This window comes from Diabrotica virgifera, chromosome 6 (assembly GCF_917563875.1).
Source record: "Diabrotica virgifera virgifera chromosome 6, PGI_DIABVI_V3a".
Lineage (NCBI taxonomy): Eukaryota > Metazoa > Arthropoda > Insecta > Coleoptera > Chrysomelidae > Diabrotica > Diabrotica virgifera.
Window position 1 is genome coordinate 83,294,192 of NC_065448.1, and position 18,869 is coordinate 83,313,060.

General features: G+C 32.9%; 2 protein-coding genes across 2 annotated transcripts; one reads left to right on the forward strand and one right to left on the reverse strand.

Moving 5' to 3' along the window:
* Positions 1 to 312: 312 nt before the first annotated feature.
* LOC126886515 (zinc finger protein 675-like) lies at positions 313 to 3,287 on the reverse strand. The gene has a single exon (XM_050653493.1). The coding sequence runs from the start codon at positions 1,789 to 1,791 to the stop codon at positions 793 to 795; it is 999 nt and encodes a 332-aa protein (XP_050509450.1). The 5' UTR covers positions 1,792 to 3,287; the 3' UTR covers positions 313 to 792.
* Positions 3,288 to 16,771: 13,484 nt separating this feature from the next.
* LOC126886110 (ras guanine nucleotide exchange factor R-like) lies at positions 16,772 to 18,808 on the forward strand. The gene is made up of 3 exons (XM_050652954.1): positions 16,772 to 17,200; positions 17,384 to 17,938; positions 18,797 to 18,808. Exons 1-3 carry the CDS (start codon positions 16,772 to 16,774, stop codon positions 18,806 to 18,808), a joined length of 996 nt encoding a protein of 331 aa, XP_050508911.1.
* Positions 18,809 to 18,869: the final 61 nt, after the last annotated feature.

Sequence of the window (18,869 nt, forward strand, 5' to 3'; positions counted from 1 at the left end):
CAAAGAGACCAAAATATTTTCATTCAATAGTTCATACCTCAAAAACCCTGTACTCCAATTTTCATGATTCTCTTACCTTTAGTTCTCGAGATATTTCCAATAGGCCCTTTATCTGCCTCACCCTGTATATGTCAAAAAATCATAATTTGAAAATAGAATATTTTGTATTTTAACTTTTTTTTCTAATGCTGTAAATAAAGCAGTTTACAGGGGGGGGTCGAAATATAGTGAATAACCCTGTACAACACGGGCAAATGATGCATGATATCTTTGACAACTCTAGGTTTACGAGATTTGCCAACAATTATAGCAGTCAATCCATGCGATCCATCTGAGTTAGCACAAAGCATTGCCAAGATATTCTTGCTGATATTTCTTACAATATTTGATTTTTTATATTTTTTTGCAATCAAATTTTTTACATTTGATCTGATTTTTTGTCCGTTAATCTGAAGTCGGTTAAATAGCGGTCCGTTCTATCGAGGTTTTACTATACTAAGTTTTTGCTACCACATGGTGAGAAAATCCAAAATGAATGAGAGAGTGACATTCCTTATTTTTCCTCTGTACTCTTCACTTGTAAGGTTTTTCTCCGGTGTGTATTCTCATATGTGTTTTCAAATTACTTTTTTGGCTAAACTGCTTAAAACAAATTTTGCACTTGTATGGTTTTTCCCCGGTGAGCACCCTCATATGATTTTTCAAATTGGATGCTTGAATATACTTACGATTTGAAACAAATTTCACACTTGTAAGGTTTCTTCAAAGTGTGCACATTCATATTAAGTGTTTTCAAAGACCTTGTTTGGGAAAACTGCTTAAAACAAATTTCGCACTTGTAAGGTTTTTCCCAGTGTGCAATATGAAATGTGTTTTTAAATTACTCGAATTACTAAACTGCTTAAAACAAATTTGGCACTTGTGAGGTTTTTGTCCATTGTGAATTCCCGTATGTTCGTCCAAAAAACTTTTCCGAGAAAACGTCTTAAAACAAATTTCACACTTGTAAGGTTTTTCCCCAGTGTGCACTCTCATATGTGTTTTCAAAGAACTTGTTTCGGTAAACTGCTTAAAACAAATTTCACACTTGTAAGGTTTTTCCCCAGTGTGCACTCTCATATGTGTTTTCAAAGAACTTGTTTCGGTAAACTGCTTAAAACAAATTTCGCACTTGTAAGGTTTTTTCCCAGTGTGCAATCTCAAATGTGTTTTTAAATTACCCGAATTACTAAACTGCTTAAAACAAATTTCGCACTTGTAAGGTTTTTTCCCAGTGTGCAATATGAAATGTGTTTTTAGATTACTCGAATTACTAAACTGCTTAAAACAAATTTGGCACTTGTGACGTTTTTGTCCATTGTGAATTCCCTTATGTTCGTCCAAAAAACTTTTCCGAGAAAACGTCTTAAAACAAATATCACACTTGTAAGGTTTTTCCCCAGTGTGCACTCTCATATGTGTTTTCAAAGAACTTGTTTGGGTAAACTGCTTAAAACAAATTTCGCACTTGTAAGGTTTTTTCCCAGTGTGCAATCTCAAATGTGTTTTTAAATTACTCGAATTACTAAACTTCTTAAAACAAATTTCACACTTGTAAGGTTTTTCCCCAGTGTACATTCTCATATGTGTGTTCAAAGGACTTGTTTGGGTAAACTGCTTAAAACAAATTTCGCACTTGTAAGGTTGTTTCCCAGTGTGCAATCTCAAATGTATTTTTAAATTACTGGAATTACTAAACTGCTTAAAACAAATTTCGCGATTGTGAGGTGATTCTCGAGTATGAACTTTCATATGTATAATACATCCAAAGAATTTTTACAATTAAACTGCTTAAAACAATATTCACATTTTAATGTTGTTTCTTCAACAGGCCGGCTTAAGGAACATAGAACAGTTCATTTCATAGGTTCCGATGTGCTCTCCTCTGGGTTGATATCTAAAATAAAAAGTAAAATACATATTCTTTAATAATTTAGAAACAAGATTAATGCAACAGAAACAGAACAAATCATTTAAAAACTAAAACTGAAGTGTGTATACTAAATTTGGTACAGTCAAAATTTCGTGATTTCCAAAATATCGATTGAAATGAAATTAATGATAGTAAAAATTAACAGATATTGTAATGAAAAAGGTTATTTCGGACGTCCCCGTATGACGGTTCCAACTCGACAGAATGGTGACGCATATACTGGAGTGTTCTCGAACACCAAGAATCGAAGAGTATTCGATTCCTGAAGGTTCTCGAGAATTTAAACCGAATATTCATATCGACGCACAGTGGGGCAAGAGACAACATAAGTTGGCATTAAATCATTGTCGATATATTATGGCCAATTTTTTTTTTCAAATATTATAAGTTGTGTGTACATAAAAAAACGATGTTTTTTCAAAGTTTTCTTCTTCTTCTCAATGTGCCTATCCGTGACGAATGTTGGCGATCATCATGGCAATCTTTATTTTATCTGCAGCAGCGCGGAAAAGCTGCACAGGTGTTTGTTAAAGCACGTTCTGAAGTTCTTTAACCAGGATGTTCTTTTTCTTCCTGAGCCTCGCTTTACAAATATTTTCCCTTGAAGGATGGCTTGTTCAAAAAATGTTTTGCTCAAAATTTTCAAAGCTGAATGTCCGTAGTTACTACCGATATTGATTTAAATGATATTTGAAGTTTAGTCATTTTTATTTTATATCTTATTTATTTATTATTATCTAATATTATTTATATCTCAAAACAATTGTGTTAACATTATTTTTGAAAAATTGCTTAACCAAATTGTTCTTTAAAACCATTTACCGCATATTTATAAGAATCACATAAAATTTTTTAGGTAAAATATTGAAAAACTTAAACTACAGATCATCATCAGAATCATCAGATGTGACGTCAACATCTTGCACATTCGGAGATTTGAACATAATATATTATGCACTAATATGCAGTGCTTCCACTGGCAGGTGTTCTAATTTTTTCTTTTTATGTTTCTTTTGCTTGTGATCAGTGGATCACTACTAATCAACAAAAAGTGGAATAAATCTTAATTTGTTTTGGATTTACTACACTTTCTTGAATTATGCAAATAACGAAAAATTAGAATAGATTGTTATTCAATTTAATTAGGTCAACATAACCTCACAAAAAATAAAATTATGAAAAAAGGAGCAAATATGAGCAAAAAGTTAAAATGACTTTTTAAAGAATAATACTCAAGCTTTCAAAATAAAACAAAATTAAAGTTGGATCAGTCTGGGAACACTAACAAATCACTTGCTATTTTTGAAAAATGCATATTTTGATATTTTGTACAGGTAATTTTAAACAATATATTATAAGAGACTATATTTACTTAATTATTATATCACATCTGTAATAATATTGTCACTTTCCTGAGGATCAAATATCCGTAGCCAATTTTACTAGTAAATTAACTTTTCACTTGAAATAAGTGGATCAAACGTAAGTCGAATCACGTTATCGCGGCCTATGCATTGTTAACACGGGACCATGTGCCCTTTGCGACGCGTCGCAACTGGTGGAGGGGGATTTAATGGGAAAAAAATGATGCCAAATCATACGCAGGATTGTGTACTATTTAATTAAAATGAATGCGACAGAAAATACTGCATTTAGTATTTTCATTTTATGCCAACTTTTTAGCTCTCCTGCCCCACTGTGCGACGGTCTCATTCTAATACTCCGTGTCTGCAAAAAACTGAATTTCCGATTTTCGCGGCAAACGATTAACAAAACAGTTATCCATCTATACACAAAACCCCGATGTAAACAAAAAATTCTAGGAACCTCTAATACAGGTCATCTAGTACAATACCCCGTAACTGAATATCTCTAAAATTGATAAGAAATTCCCCGTATCGTAATAATTTCAGTTTGTATATACTAAGAATACCGCATGGTAGGGCATAGTCTATTCCCGATACGGGATATTGCTATAATTTTTATACGATTTTTTTTGAAGATACGGGGTATTGTAAAAAACAGCAAAAACTTCCTACTGTAAAAAAACCTCTTTTGGCAGATACAGGCTATTGGAATTAGACCGTCGGGGTCTACCCCAAAATCCCGACAGTCAAAATTCCGACACGCCAGAATCCCGACAGGCCAAAATCCCGACACGCCAGAATCGCAGAATCCCGACAGGTTTGATAAGTTCCTTTTTAACATATAATTACATTTATTTCTGGTTTTTTGTTTATGGACATCTGTTTTTATCTTTTGTTACTAAACAAGAGTATTTAGCATTTATCATAAACTAATTTTCTAAATAAAATTTCTAACATAGTTTACATGAATTAAATTATTTTTCTTTTTTGCCAACATATAGTCCAATAATTTATAATCAAATAAACATTTGAAGTGAAAACTTCTTTAGGGACGTTGTGCACTTTTTGGATGGGAAAAAGTATTAAATTAGCGACCGTCATCGCTTCAATGAAATTAATTTTTAAACGAAAAACTCCTTGACGGTTGCTGTGCACTTTTTGGATGGGGAAAATTATTAAATTAGCGACCGTCATCGCTTCGACGAAATAAATATTTGAAGTGAAAACTTCTTTAGGGACGTTGTGCACTTTTTCGATGGAAAAAAGTATTAAATTAGCGACCGTCATCGCTTCGATGAAATACATTTTTGAAGTGAAAACTTCTTGAGGGACGTTGTGCACTTTTGGATGGGGAAATTATTAAATTAGCGACCGTCATCGCTTTGACGAAATTGATTTTTGAAGTGAAAACTTCTTTAGGGACGTTGTGCACTGTTTAGATGGGAAAAAGTATTAAATTAGCGACCGTCATCGCTTCGACGAAATAAATATTTGAAGTAAAAGCTTCTTGAGGGACGTTGTGCACTTTTTGGATGGGGAAAAATATTAAATTAGTGACCGTCATCGCTTCGACGAAATAAATTTTTGAAGTGAAAACTTCTTTAGGGACGTTGTGCACTGTTTAGATGGGAAAAGTATTAAATTAGCGACCGTCATCGCTTCGACGAAATAAATATTTGAAGTAAAAACTTCTTGAGGGATGTTGTACACTTTTTGGATGGGGAAAAATATTAAATTAGTGACCGTCATCGCTTCGACGAAATAAATTTTTGAAGTGAAAATTTCTTTAGGGACGTTGTGCACTTTTTGGATGGGGGAAAAGTATTGAATTTGGGACCGTCATCGCGACCATCATCGCTTCGACGAAATAAATTTTTGAAGTGAAAACTTCTGTAGGGACGTTGTGCACTTTTTGGATGGGAGAAAGTATTAAATTAGCGACCGTCATCGCGACCATCATCGCTTTGACGAAATAAATATTTGAAGTGAAAACTTCTTGAAGGATGTTGTGCACTTTTTGGATGGGGAAAAAGTATTAAATTAGCGATCGTCATCGCTTCGAGGAAATAAATATTTGAAGTAAAAACTTCTTGAGGTACTTTGTGCCTTGTGCACTTTTTGGATATGGAAAAAGTATTGAATTTGCGACGGTCATCACTTCGCTGAAATAAATTTTGTACGTATATAAATTATGTGTATGTATACATAAATAGCTTAGGGCATACGCATCGCGTACATGATATTATAGGTATAGCCCTTCTTTTTTGATGGGGAAAAAGCATTGAGCTCGTAATTTATATACAATAAGAAGTTTTCATTTCTATGGCACTCCCACGAGTGCAAGTTTTCATTTCTATGGCACTCCCACGAGTGCTTTTAATTTTTTTTAAATTTCAATACTCTATATGATTTAGTATTGCATTTGAAAAGGAAACAATAAATACTCAAAATGTAGTGGTCGTGATTTTTTACTTATGCGAGGATTGTTGCATGTCGGGATTTTGGGCTGTGGGGATTCTGGAGTGTCGGGATTCTGGCCTGTCGGGATTTTGGCTGTCGGGATTTTGGGTGCCACCGGACCGTCGATATACTAGCAGACGAAGCGGTCACTATTTTATTAAGGTACTCGAATTATTATGAAAAAAATCATGATTTATAAAATTTTTGTATTATTTTTATTTAACCGGCATTGGCAAATGCCATACAGCCAGTCACAGCATGATAACATCTAAACATCTAAGCTAATATAAAACTATAACTAAAACTATATTATGAAACTACAATACAGCTATAATAGAAAACAATGATATAAAACTAGAGTATAAAAAAGTTATTTTAGTCAAAAACTTCATAAAACATAAATTCTAAAAAGAAAACTGAGTTCTCAAGTTTTTTTTTGTAAATTAAAGGAACTCTACGAGACTTCTGTTATGCAAAATTATCTATTACCTCGTCTATAAAAGCGTTCCCATATTACCTGTGATTTTATAAATGATTTTTGAATAGAGATTTTTGTCGAGATTACTCAATCGTTTCATTTCATTTTTTATGGTTTTATATGTCCCAGAAAAAAACGTTCTATAATATTTTTTTAAATTAGTGTAGAATTTACTAACAAGAACTAACTCTTTGAAATTACCGCGATATAATAATGCATTAGATCCATCATGGGCCTTAAACCGTAGCTCCTGCATACAGAAGTGTAACGTAATATCTATAAGACTATTTAAAATTTGTCGATTTTCTTTAACCCTAGCATTAAAATTTTCAATGTCTATTTTACTGTGCTGTGGCAATATTTTGCTTTTGTTTTCTCATAAGAGTAAGCTTGCAATTCTATTGTAATATGTTGAGAACATTTATTGTGTAACAGTAGACTCCAAGACAAATTTTTTAAATTAGTATAACCACTTTTGGACTTTGTTGCTAGGATTAGTTGTGGCAAATAAAATGTATGGCCAACAAAAGAATTTATTTGATGTTATACTACCCGTAAGCCAGTCGAACTTTTCATATCATGCATTTTGAAATCCCCGATTTAGTTTTCTGCTGCCACCTATAGAAAGACGTTTACATAAATCTGTAATGGGTCGTTTTATTATTTTAACTATAATATAATTTATCTTCATATGAATGACTTGAAAAATTCTACTGATTGACTGAAACGTTTACGGGATCACAAGTATTACGAATATTTACATTTACCTGGGGAAGCCACGACTGACTACTCAGGGAAGTTCCCAGTGCTAAATCCATTTTTCACTAACACCGAAATACTGCAAAGTGCAAACGAACTGAATACGTCAAACGTGACCGGCCTGCACCAGCAGAAAGTAATTTAACTACTAAGTAACCAGGACCAGGGTGTATCAAGCAAGGCCAAGTAAATAATAAGCAGAAACCTGAAAAACCATGCTAGAGGCATGCCTCAAGGATAGATGAATCCGAGTTCCCAGAATTATTCTCAGGTTGAATTTTATTGCTGCTTGTCATTATCCCTTTTACGAAACAGTTCCGCGAGGCATGCCTCAACTATAAATTTGAGAAACTGAGAATGAGATGGATGTACTCGCACGTGGAGGACGGATACAAAGATAAGGCGGCAGGGCCGTATCTATTTTTATTTTTTATTATAAAAATAAAGTTATTTAGCAAATTTCAAAAAGTTAAATTGTATTTAAAAAATTGAATATGAAATAACGAAATAACGTAAATTTTATATTGATAGGTATACTGGTGAGGCCCTGCCTCACAGGATCAGCCGCTACTGAAAAGACGGTGTCTCACGTAATATTTGTTGTTATAAATAGAAGCACGCGGATGATCTGACACAATTATTATTAGAACCTGATAACCGTAAATCGTAGACCGTAAATCCTCAAGAAACTTGATATAGACCAAAAAGACATAAGATGCATTGAAAACTTCAACGGCACAATTAAAAATAGATAATTTTATATCCAAACCCATACATCTAAGGGGTGTTCGACAGGGATGTGTGCTTTCCCCTCTTTTATTTAACATTTATTCGGAAGCCATATTTCAAGAGTCTTTGGAGATGCAGAGATGGGAATCAAAGTGAATGGAGTACTGATCAACAACATATGATATGCTGATGATGGTGTCTTAATTTGTAACAACATAGTCGATCTTCAACAACTTGTCACTATAATCGGAGAATACAGTAAGCGAATGGGATTAGAGATTAATACCAAAAAGACCAAATTCATAATCATCTCCAGAAACTTGGATGCACTTGAAAAATCCACCATGACACTAAATACCAAGTCCATTGAAAGGGTAAGCAAATTTAAATACCTGGGAACGTGGCTTTTTGAAGACTGGGCAACGGACAGGGAACTAAATTATCACATTGAGCAAGCTCGACAAGCTGTCGTAAAATTCAGGAAGGTACTGAACTGTTCAGAGTTCGATTCTCAACTGAGACTAAGTGCTACGTATGGTCGGTGCCGATTTATGGCGTAGAGGGCTGGATTGCTAAAGCATTCGAAATAAGTCAGAAATCTATTCCACGCAACAGCAAGTGACAGAAAGTGGCTACTATTCCGATCACGGATTATGTTATAAAATTTGACGTTATAAAATAAATAGAATTAAAATTTTGGTGCAGAATTACAGCTACATTTGAAGTAGCTCAATAAATTGTTTTAATATCATTAGTGATATTAAATATTTTTTATAATATAAATATTTGAAAATAAAATATTTTTTTTTGTTATTTATTTCACTTTTACGGAAATTTAAACAAATCTAGTTAACAACAGCTAGTTAACAACTGTGAATGAACTTTGTATGTAAATTATATAGCAAAATAAAATGCACTTACGATAAAATTTCAAAACCCAGTATAAAATTAGTTGTGAAAACAACTGTTGGTTTAATATAAATAACTTCTAAACGTAAAAACAGGACAAAAAAAAACAGCAAAAAATCCAACAAACTGACAGTGACAAGTAAACAAACCAGAAACGTCACAAATTGTACTTAAAATCTGAAACCGTCCCCAAGCGTATCTTTTGTAAATATCTTTTCGATGTACTGACTCTAGAGCAGAGGTTCCCAACCAGTGTGCTGCGACACACTGGTGTGCCCCCAAAGTCCCTGTAGGCGTGCCGCGAAATTTTATTGTCTTTTTTACTAGTATTTACTTTTTTTAATTCATCATCAGAGCCTATTTTACTTCAAATCAGGCCCGAGGCACAACATAATTTTCAGGCCCCTAACAAAAATTTAATAGTAATAATAATAACTTTTTAAATGTATTAATTATTTAATAGAAATATAGTTGCAATAGAAATTTAAATTTTTATTAACAATAAATCAAATTTATATTTAACATTGTTGAATTGTTCAAAGTGCAAAAACTACCGTGGAATTTCTCTACTATGTGCAGCATATTATTATAAAGTCCTCACGTAAGTATATTATAAACCAGAGGCTCCAACCACTAGTAGAAAATATTAATTGGAGAGTATCAGACGGACTGCAGGCGGGGAAGATCGAAAATGGATCAAATATTTACAGTCAAGCAGGTCTTGCGCAAATCATGGGACACGGCATTCATGTTCACAACATGTTTGTAGACCTCAAACAGACATACGACTCAGTCAGGAGGAACAGACTATACTATATGAACAGCTTATTTCAGAAAGGGACACGAGTCATGTTAACTAACTTTCGAGATATGTACCTATATGTCTGGATATAAATTGCTTTTCTGTAGTAAACGAAAAGTACGCCATATGATTTTTTTATTATTATAATATATTTAACCTGGTTCCTTTCTACAATAAACTATATGTCTACCATCATAGTGAATGAATCCACTCTTAACAAAAAATAACAAAAGACTGACTTAGGTCCCTTTCTGAAGTAAGCTGTTCATATATTGGCTGAATTGACAATACCACACAAGCTAATTAGACTCAATAAAGCCACAATGTATGAAACTCAGGCATGTGTACGAGTACAAAACCACCGGACAGACTTTTTCAAAGTCTCGCAGGGATTGAAGAAAGGAGATGGGCTGGCCCCAATATTGTTTAACCTGGCACTGGAGTATGCGGTTAGGCAAATGCAAACTGGACGAGGAAACCTCCTGACCAAAAGAACCGTTAACTGGCCTCTTATGCCGATGATATTAATATTATGAGTAGAACATGAACAGGAGCACAGGAAACATACGCAGAGTTAAAAAAGCACACGAAAAGGCTAGGTCTGGAAATTAATATAGAAAAAAAACAAAAATAATGATACAGACGACAAAAAAAAATATAGTCCCACAAAACATTATATCTGAAGATGACATTCAAACGGTTGGAAAGTTTACATACCTGGGAGTAGAAATATATGCCGACAGATCAGAAGATGGAGAAATATGGAAAATAATACCGCAGGCAAACAGAGCTTATTTAGTCCTCTCCAATATATTTCGATCTAAAAGTGTCTACCGAAATACAAAGATGAGAATCTATAAAACCTTAATTCGACTAATAGCATGCTATGGCAGTGAAGTATGGGTTCTGAAAGAAACATCCAAAAACAAACTTGACACATTCGAAAGGAAAGTACTGAGAAGAATACTAGGACCTGTGGGGGAAAACGGAATCTTCACAATTCGATACAACGAGCATTATCAACTTTATAAGGAAACACCCCTGCCAGACTTCATTAGAATACAAAGATTGCAATGGACTGGACATGTGATAAGAATGGGACTAAGAGGATAGGCTACCAAAAAAAGCAATGAATGCTAGGATGCAGGGAAAGAGACAGGTTGGAAAGCCTAGAAAGAGCTGGGAAGACACAGTAACCAGCGATGCACAAGTATTTTAAGTCCGTGTATGGATAAGAGCAGCCACACATAAAAAAGTGTGGAGGCAAAAAATAAAGGAGGCGAAGGCTCAATTTGGGTTGCAGTGCCATAGAACAAGAAGAAGAAGAACATAATGGGAGGACGAACTTCCTTTTTGCGCACTGTTTTGAGGTGTAAAATAAGATAATATTGCATCTTTTTGTGCCTGCCTTTTCTGTTCTCTTAATTTTTGCTTTTTTCGTTTTTCACGGTCACTTAAATGATTGTAGCTCATGATAATAACGAAACGATTACTTAGATAAGAAAAATAATTGTTTAAAGAAATTTCATAAAACGACTAATGATTAATGAATATCTTATCTTTGCATAAAACGACATTAAATATAAAACTAAATATTAAATTTAAAAGTGCATTTTAAATAAATATGACAATACGTGATGATAGCTCTTTTTAATCCTACCTCTTGTTATTCCTTCGGAGTGGTGTATAAATTTTGCTTATTATTGTTGGTGCCGACAAGGCAATCTATTATACCTACTCTTATTGCAGTTTTATGATAATTTATGGTTTAAGAATGGTTTATGGACTTATGGTTTATGAATATCACTTTAACCTAATTTGTTATCATTTATCATTTCCTGTTCGTAAAATGAAATAATTTTGAAAATTTTTTTTTTCAATAAAAATTTTCTTTGGTGATGTTTTCGGGCCCCATTAAAATGCGGGCCCGAGGCAGGGGCCTCATGGGCCTAGTGGTAAAATAGGCCCTGTTCATCATCATCATCATTATCATCAATGGCGTTACAACTATTCGTGAGTCTTTGCCGCGTTTACTATTGCCTTACATGTTTGTCGGTCCTGTGCCACTAATTCCCATTGTCTCACTCCCATTTCCTCCAGATCTTCTTTGCCTGCATCTTTCCACTTTTTTTAGGTCGTCCTACATATCTTCTTCCATCTGGAATTTTCCAGAACACATTGTTTATAAGGTGATTGTCATTACTGCGTATCACATGCCCTGCCCTTCTGAGTCTGTTGGCCTTTATATCGCTGGTACCTATGATTAATGTGATTCCTAATACATTTCCAGTGAAAATAATAACTCTGATAAGTATTGGCGATTACAATTTTTTTATATGCGTGTCCGCGAAGATTATAACACCCAAAATATTTATAATGAAAAGATTTAATTCATAACAGATGCCGACGAAAACAATTATTTCCCTCTCGGTTTCTGTTTCGGCCGCATATGAAATGCCTCCCGAAAAAGGTTTTCTTACATGTCGCTAAAATGGTCACATACGAATTGCCTCCCAAGCTTTAAATAAATTACATGCTTCTAATCTTTATGTGAACGTGAGACGTTGCCACATCTTCGTCTCTTTGTAAATTTTTGGCAAAATTGGTATTTTGTTATTTATTTTATTTTCAACCTGTATGTATTAAACATTATTGACACTTGGCGGTATTTATATATTTCATCGAACTTATACATATGTAATTAGTTTTATAACCATTATAATATATTTTATAATAACCATTATTTTTTGTTATTAATAATTTAACAAAAATACAAAAACATAATAAGTAGGTATTTTATAGATTTATTAAAAATAACATCACAAAAAACTTATTTGGAAAATATTACAAAATGTGTATAGAAGTATAAAATTACAAAATATTTTTCCTAAATTTATATGATACTACTTTGACAAATTCTAATCTATTTATGTATTTTACATTCTCTTGATTCTAAAATTTTTTCATTTAGAAAATTTATTTTTGCTGTACTTTCCGCAACAATTTTTTTGGTGTCGAAACAGAATTCATTTTAATGTAGATATTTATTTGAAATTCTAAAATTATATCAATAAAATTATTAAAGGATGAGGGCAGTAGAAAGAAGAATTATACCTGGAATGAAAACTTTCGCATGGGTTTGTGATTCTTTGTAAGGATGAAGAGTGTTCAGCCCAAACTTTATCCCTTTTTCACATCCCTGGGTTTTCACAAATGCTTTGCAGGTTTTTTTAGTTCATGTCCACCGTTTTACTGTATCTTTGGCCAACATTTGAAAACCGAGTGTAAAACCATCAATTGATAGTAAAGGTTTGCCCTTTTGACTGACACTTATCGTTGATTCCATTATTTCGGATGTTATGACTTAAACACAATTTGATCTTGAAATCGACGAACTGACAAGCTTGAAATAGACAAACTGACTGATTGATGGATCTATGGATTTATTGTTAGATAAACTGACTGATGCAGGAACTAATAAACTTTCACGTATTTATACAACATTTAGCCCATTAGCACAATTTACAAAAGATAATATAAACAAACAAAAAGATTAAGGTAAAAGTGCCTATTCATGGAATCGTTAAGAAGAGATTAGAATCGGAATTGGAATTACCCAGAGAATATAAACAAACAAAAAGATTAAGGTAAAAGTGCCTATTCATGGAATCGTTAAGAAGAGATTAGAATCGGAATTGGAATTACCCAGAGAATATAAACAAACAAAAAGATTAAGGTAAAAGTACCTATTTATGGAATTATAAAATGGAATTATGTATAAATATGGAAGAGCTTAGAATCGGAATTGGAATTACCCAGAAAAGCTAGATTTAGATTGTCGGGTAACAACTTTCTTTTCTAAAAAGAAATATGTCGTACTGTGAAATATTTATGTGAAAAAATTTTTATGTACACTGCATGAAGAATTAGAAAAATCAAAATAGATAGATACTACCTATTTAACTTATGATTTGGCAACATTGTGTCATTAAACAGAGATTAAATAGACAAAATATAAGCCTAAATGATTAACGAAACGGAGGCATTTCGATTGTACCTGGGAGGCATTTCATGTATGAAAATATTTACCTGAAAAAGTGGGAGGCATTTCGATGGCCGCATATGCAATGCCTCCCGAAAAAGGGTATCTTACCTGTCGCTAAAATGGTCACATATGAATTGCCTCCCAAGCTTTAAATAAATTACATGCTTCTAATCTTTATGTGAAGGTGAAACGTTGCCACATCTTCGTCCCTTTGTAAATTTTTGGCAAAATTGGTATTTTGTTATTTAATTTTCAACCTTTATGTATTAAACATTATTCACACTAGGCGGTATTTATAAATTTCAACTAAGTAACTACTTATACATAATATACAATTAGTTTTATAACCTTTACAATATATTTTATAATAACCATTATTTTTTGTTATTATAGTTATTAAGGTACCAAGGGTATTTTATAAGGATAATAACGCTTGAGGTCTTTGGTGTATAGACCGAGGGCCTTCGGCCCGAGGTATATACGTTGACCGAAAGCGTTATTATTATAATACTCGTGGTGCCTTCAACGTTTAATGTCCGACTAAATTATTCTCTATATGCAAAAAATTTGCATGAATTTTGAATTAATTAGTTTTCAAATATGTAAGTACATTTACCAGAAATAGTCGTAACGTAATTGTGGTAACCATAGTTTTACTTAGAGTTTTATTTGTCAACTTGGTCTTTAACTCGTTACTTAAATTTAATAGGCCCTAGGGCGTTATTTTTCAATAATACTCCCATGGGCGGTATATCGTACTTAATAGACTTCGCAATAATGTCATTATTTGTCAAATAATAAACCAGTCGGACATTAATAATTTAATGTCCGACTGGTATATTATTTGACAAAAATAATGACATGATTTCGAAGTCAGTTAAGTATTATATAATGCCCTAGGGCGTTATTTTTAAAAACAACGCCCTAACGCCCTAGGGCATTAAATTTAAATGGCTAGTTAAATACTGTCAAGTTGACAAATAACAACCTAAGTAAAACTATGGTTACCACAATTACGTTACGACTATTGCTGGTAAATGTATTTATTTTAAAACTAATTAATTCAAAATGCACTCACATTTTTTTCATATAAAAAATAATATAGTCGGACATTAAACGTTGAAGGCATCGCGGGTATTATAGATAATAACGCTTTCGGTCAACGTATATCCCTCGGACCAAAGGCCCTCGGTATATACACCACTGACCTCTCAAGCGTTATTATCCTTCTAATACCCTTGGGTACCTTAATAACTATTACAGAAAATACAAAAACATAATAAGTACACATTTTATAGATTTATTAAAAATAACATCACAAAAAACTTATTTGGAAAATATTACAAAATGTGTATAGAAATATAAAATTACAAAATATTTTTCCTAAATTTATATGATACTACTTTAACAAATTCTAATCTATTTATTTTACATTCTCTTAATTCTAAAATTTTTTCATTTAGAAAATTTATTTTTACTTTACTTTCGGCAACATTTTTTTTTGGTGTCGAAACACAATTCATTTTAATATAGGTATTTATTTGAAATTGTAAAATTATATCAATAAAATTATTAATGTTGGAATGAGGGCAGTAGAAAGAAGAATTATACTTGAAATGAACACTTTCGCATGGGTTTGTGGTTCTTTGTAAGGATGAAGAGTGCTCAGCCCAAAGATGTGGAGGAAATGTTGAATTTTCAGATATGTAATTATCAACAAGATAATCACAAAATTGGGTGACTCTTTCATCGACTGGTTTAATTTCTGCCAAATTTATAGCAAAAAAATCGCTAAGAACTTCAGGATATAAGAATGAAAGACCAAAAATATAAATAAGAAAATGAGTAATTTCGGTTGAGTTAACACCTTTTTTCTGGTATTCTGGAGCTAATCCCAGTGCTTGCACCTTTATATACCATGCCCGTCCCAAATGAAAACGACATCCATGAAGATCTGCTTCAGGAAATGCTATACGAATACCATTATGAATGGAAATTTCAAAGTCGGAAGTTGTTACTTTAGAGGATAGAGGACAATTAATTGTAAAACATTCTTCTATGATATATTTAAAAGCGAGATAATATGAAGACGACTTTTTATCTTGAAGTAAACAAAAGACAAGAGGAATATAATGTCCATTTTTCAAGCCATGTATACTAAACAATTGAGTGAAAGAACGAGGACAGTATTCAAAAGTTCCGTCAACATACCAATTGGAAACAGTCGAAAGAAAACGAAGATTTGAAAATAATGTTAATACAGTGTGTCCACGGTTGGGGTGCCCAAGAGGAAAAACCTTTTTATTCTCGATTTTAGCGAAAAATGTCATTCTTGATAAAAAGTTTTGCTTGTTCTAAAAGCCCATAAAACGCAATAAAATTCAAGTTTTTCAAATCCGGCTTAATTTTATAGCCAATTTTATGTAAATTCCTATAAATTTTTGCGCTAAGTTCGAAATCGTAACAATAATCTAGTGTTGCCAAGACACAATGTAGCTTAGTAACTGTCAACTCTGATAAGTAATTTGCGAATTGTCATTTTTTCGACAAATGTTAAGCGTTCAATAAAGAGTTTATCTTGTGATAAATTTCATTATTAAAATTATTGGATTAATAATTATGTAATTATTATATAATTGGATGGTTCGAGGAGAACGACAAAGTCTGGCTTCATAATCCACAGAAGCGAAAGGGTTGTTCTCATAAGTTATTATTGTTAAAATTTCGAACTTGTGCAAAAATTTATAGGGATTTACATAAAGTTGGCTACAAAATTAAGCAGGATTTGAAAAACTTGAATTTTATTTCTTTTTATAGGGTTTTAGAACACGCAAAACTTTTTATCAAGAATGACATTTTTCGCTAAAATTGAAAATAAAAGAGTTTTTCCTCTTGGGCACCCCATCCGTGGTCACACTGTATAACAATATGATTATCGAGTACGGTCCTGACAATGATAATATACATCACGTTGTAAACCGCTGCGAAATTTATCAGTTTTTAAATGATAAAAACACAGTTTAAAATTATTTTGTTAGTTCCTCCACATTGTTATAGTGGAAACACCATGTAAACCTCGCAAACCTGACGTGAGTACCAAAAATCACATCATATTATATTTATATTAAAAATAATATAACCTATAAAATATCCAAGAAATATAAATAGGACCAGTTTTGGGCCAAGATCCACACCGGTTTTTGAACCGGCGACAGGGCCGGCCTTGCAACGTCTCCAAAATTAATCAAACATGACTTCGAATAACACCATGAACACTACCCAAACTACATCTCACATCTCATATTCCAGTGTTGTTAACACGTTTAAACAACCAACAAAAGACGAAGCCATAGTTCTTTCTAGTATTGAAGGAACCAAAGTTCAAGAGTACATCATAGCCGTCGGTTCAATAGTTGGTCCACGTAACGTATCTTTCGCTTCCAGAATAGCCAATAATAGAATATGTATATATCTCTCTTCTAAAAATATGGTTGATTCATTGCTGCATTCCCACAAATACGTCAATATAAAAGAAACTCAAGTAGAAATAAGAAGACTTATCACTCCAGCTCAAAGACTGATAACATCAAACGCTGGTCCTTCTGTTCCAACCACGTTAATTGAACAAGAACTACGTAAAATGGGTATAAACGCCGTCTCTAAAATGACTTTTCTTAGGGTAGGAATGCCTGAAAGCGAATACAGCCATGTCTTGAGTTTTAGAAGGCAAACATTTATCACACCTTTAGAAAATATGTCCATTCCCGATTCTTTCATGATCTCTCATGATAATACCACTTACAGACTATACCTTTCTATAGAAGGATTCAACTGTTCAAAATGCAAGACTATTGGTCACCAGGAAACAGAATGTCCTGATAATGCTAATACAATCACTTCTAATGCAACCACTTCTAATACAACCAATCTTGACTCAACCAATTCTAATCCACCCACTTCTAATACAACAAATCCTGACCCAACCAATTCTAATCCAACCACTTCTAAAGCTCTTCCAGAAACCTCCCAAAACACACAATATATAACAAATCTACCTTATAACCAAACAGAACAAAAACCTTCTGACAAAGCCTTAATATCCACCTCTAACGATCATCCAGCATCTTCCCAAAACATATTAGATCAGATCCCAGACATACAGGTCTCTAATAACCAATTAGAATCTACCATAGAAACTGACGACATGTCAAGACCTACAAATAATACAAATGAAACAAACACTTTAAAGATCCCAACATCATCAACTTTCAACAAGATCAGCAATCTTACTCCATTAGAAATAACACAACCTAAAATTATTCCAAACGTCACAAAACATCTAAAAAGGCTCATCTCATCGTCTCCAGAAATCAACGAAAATACCACACAGACCGATTCTCATATCTTCACTTCTCCAGTAACAAGGAAATCAAAGAAAAAAACCAAAACGTCTAAAAGAAATTCTCGAGATGAACTTTTACTTTCCCTAGAGACAATTAAAGACAAAATCACAAACAGATCACCACCATTTGTCCTTAACTTCGACGAAATATGTGACTTTCTCGAAAACACATTAAACGCAAAACATCCCGAAATAACCTCAAAAAACTATTCGAACGAAACATCCGAATTAATTCAGATCCTTAATTTTGTTCACGCTTATACCCACAATTCAAAATTAAAAAATAATATAACTCGATTAAGAAAGAAACTAAGCCCCAATAATTTCTCTTCCACAGAAGAGACCGATGAAACACATTCTCAGTCAGAACTCGAAAATGTCTAACCCCTATATATTACAGTGGAATATCAATGGGGCAATCCAATATTAATCTTCAAAACTACCAATGTTTTCCAAAAAACAGAATAGCACAACAGGCAAGTGGCGGAGTAGCCATCTTTGTAAGAACAGACCTAGAAGCTAAGCCAATCACATTAAGAATGACCTCAAGACAATCCTCACCAAAAAAGTTTCATCAGTGTTAACATATTTAAAAGTAATAATATACATATTAATGTACATATTTAATGTAATACTTTGTATTGTTATATCCACTAATAACCCTGCGCGGTTGATGTGGTTTTGTGTTTTAAATAAAAAAAAAATATGATTATCTTTGTCATTTTTAATTATAAAATTTTCATTTCTATTTACCACAACCACTAATTAAAGAATTAGTGGTTCTAGCATAATATAAATTTTGTCTCACGTCTCACCTTATTGATATCATTGATAGTAAATGTCTCTATATTTGTCTTCTTAAGTTCTTTACAGGGGCGGAGGTAAATTCCTCACCAACCAGTAAAACCATATATTCCGACAGGTATTTTCCTCACCAAACTTAAGG

Coding starts and splice junctions, on each gene's coding strand:
- LOC126886110 (XM_050652954.1), top strand. CDS start 16,772: ATGACTTCGAATAACACCATGAACACTACCCAAACTACATCTCACATC. Junction 17,201..17,383: donor CTAAAATGACTTTTCTTAGG/GTAGGAATGCCT, acceptor ATTGGTCACCAG/GAAACAGAATGTCCTGATAA.
- LOC126886515 (XM_050653493.1), bottom strand. CDS start 1,791: ATGAAAGTTCATACTCGAGAATCACCTCACAATCGCGAAATTTGTTTT.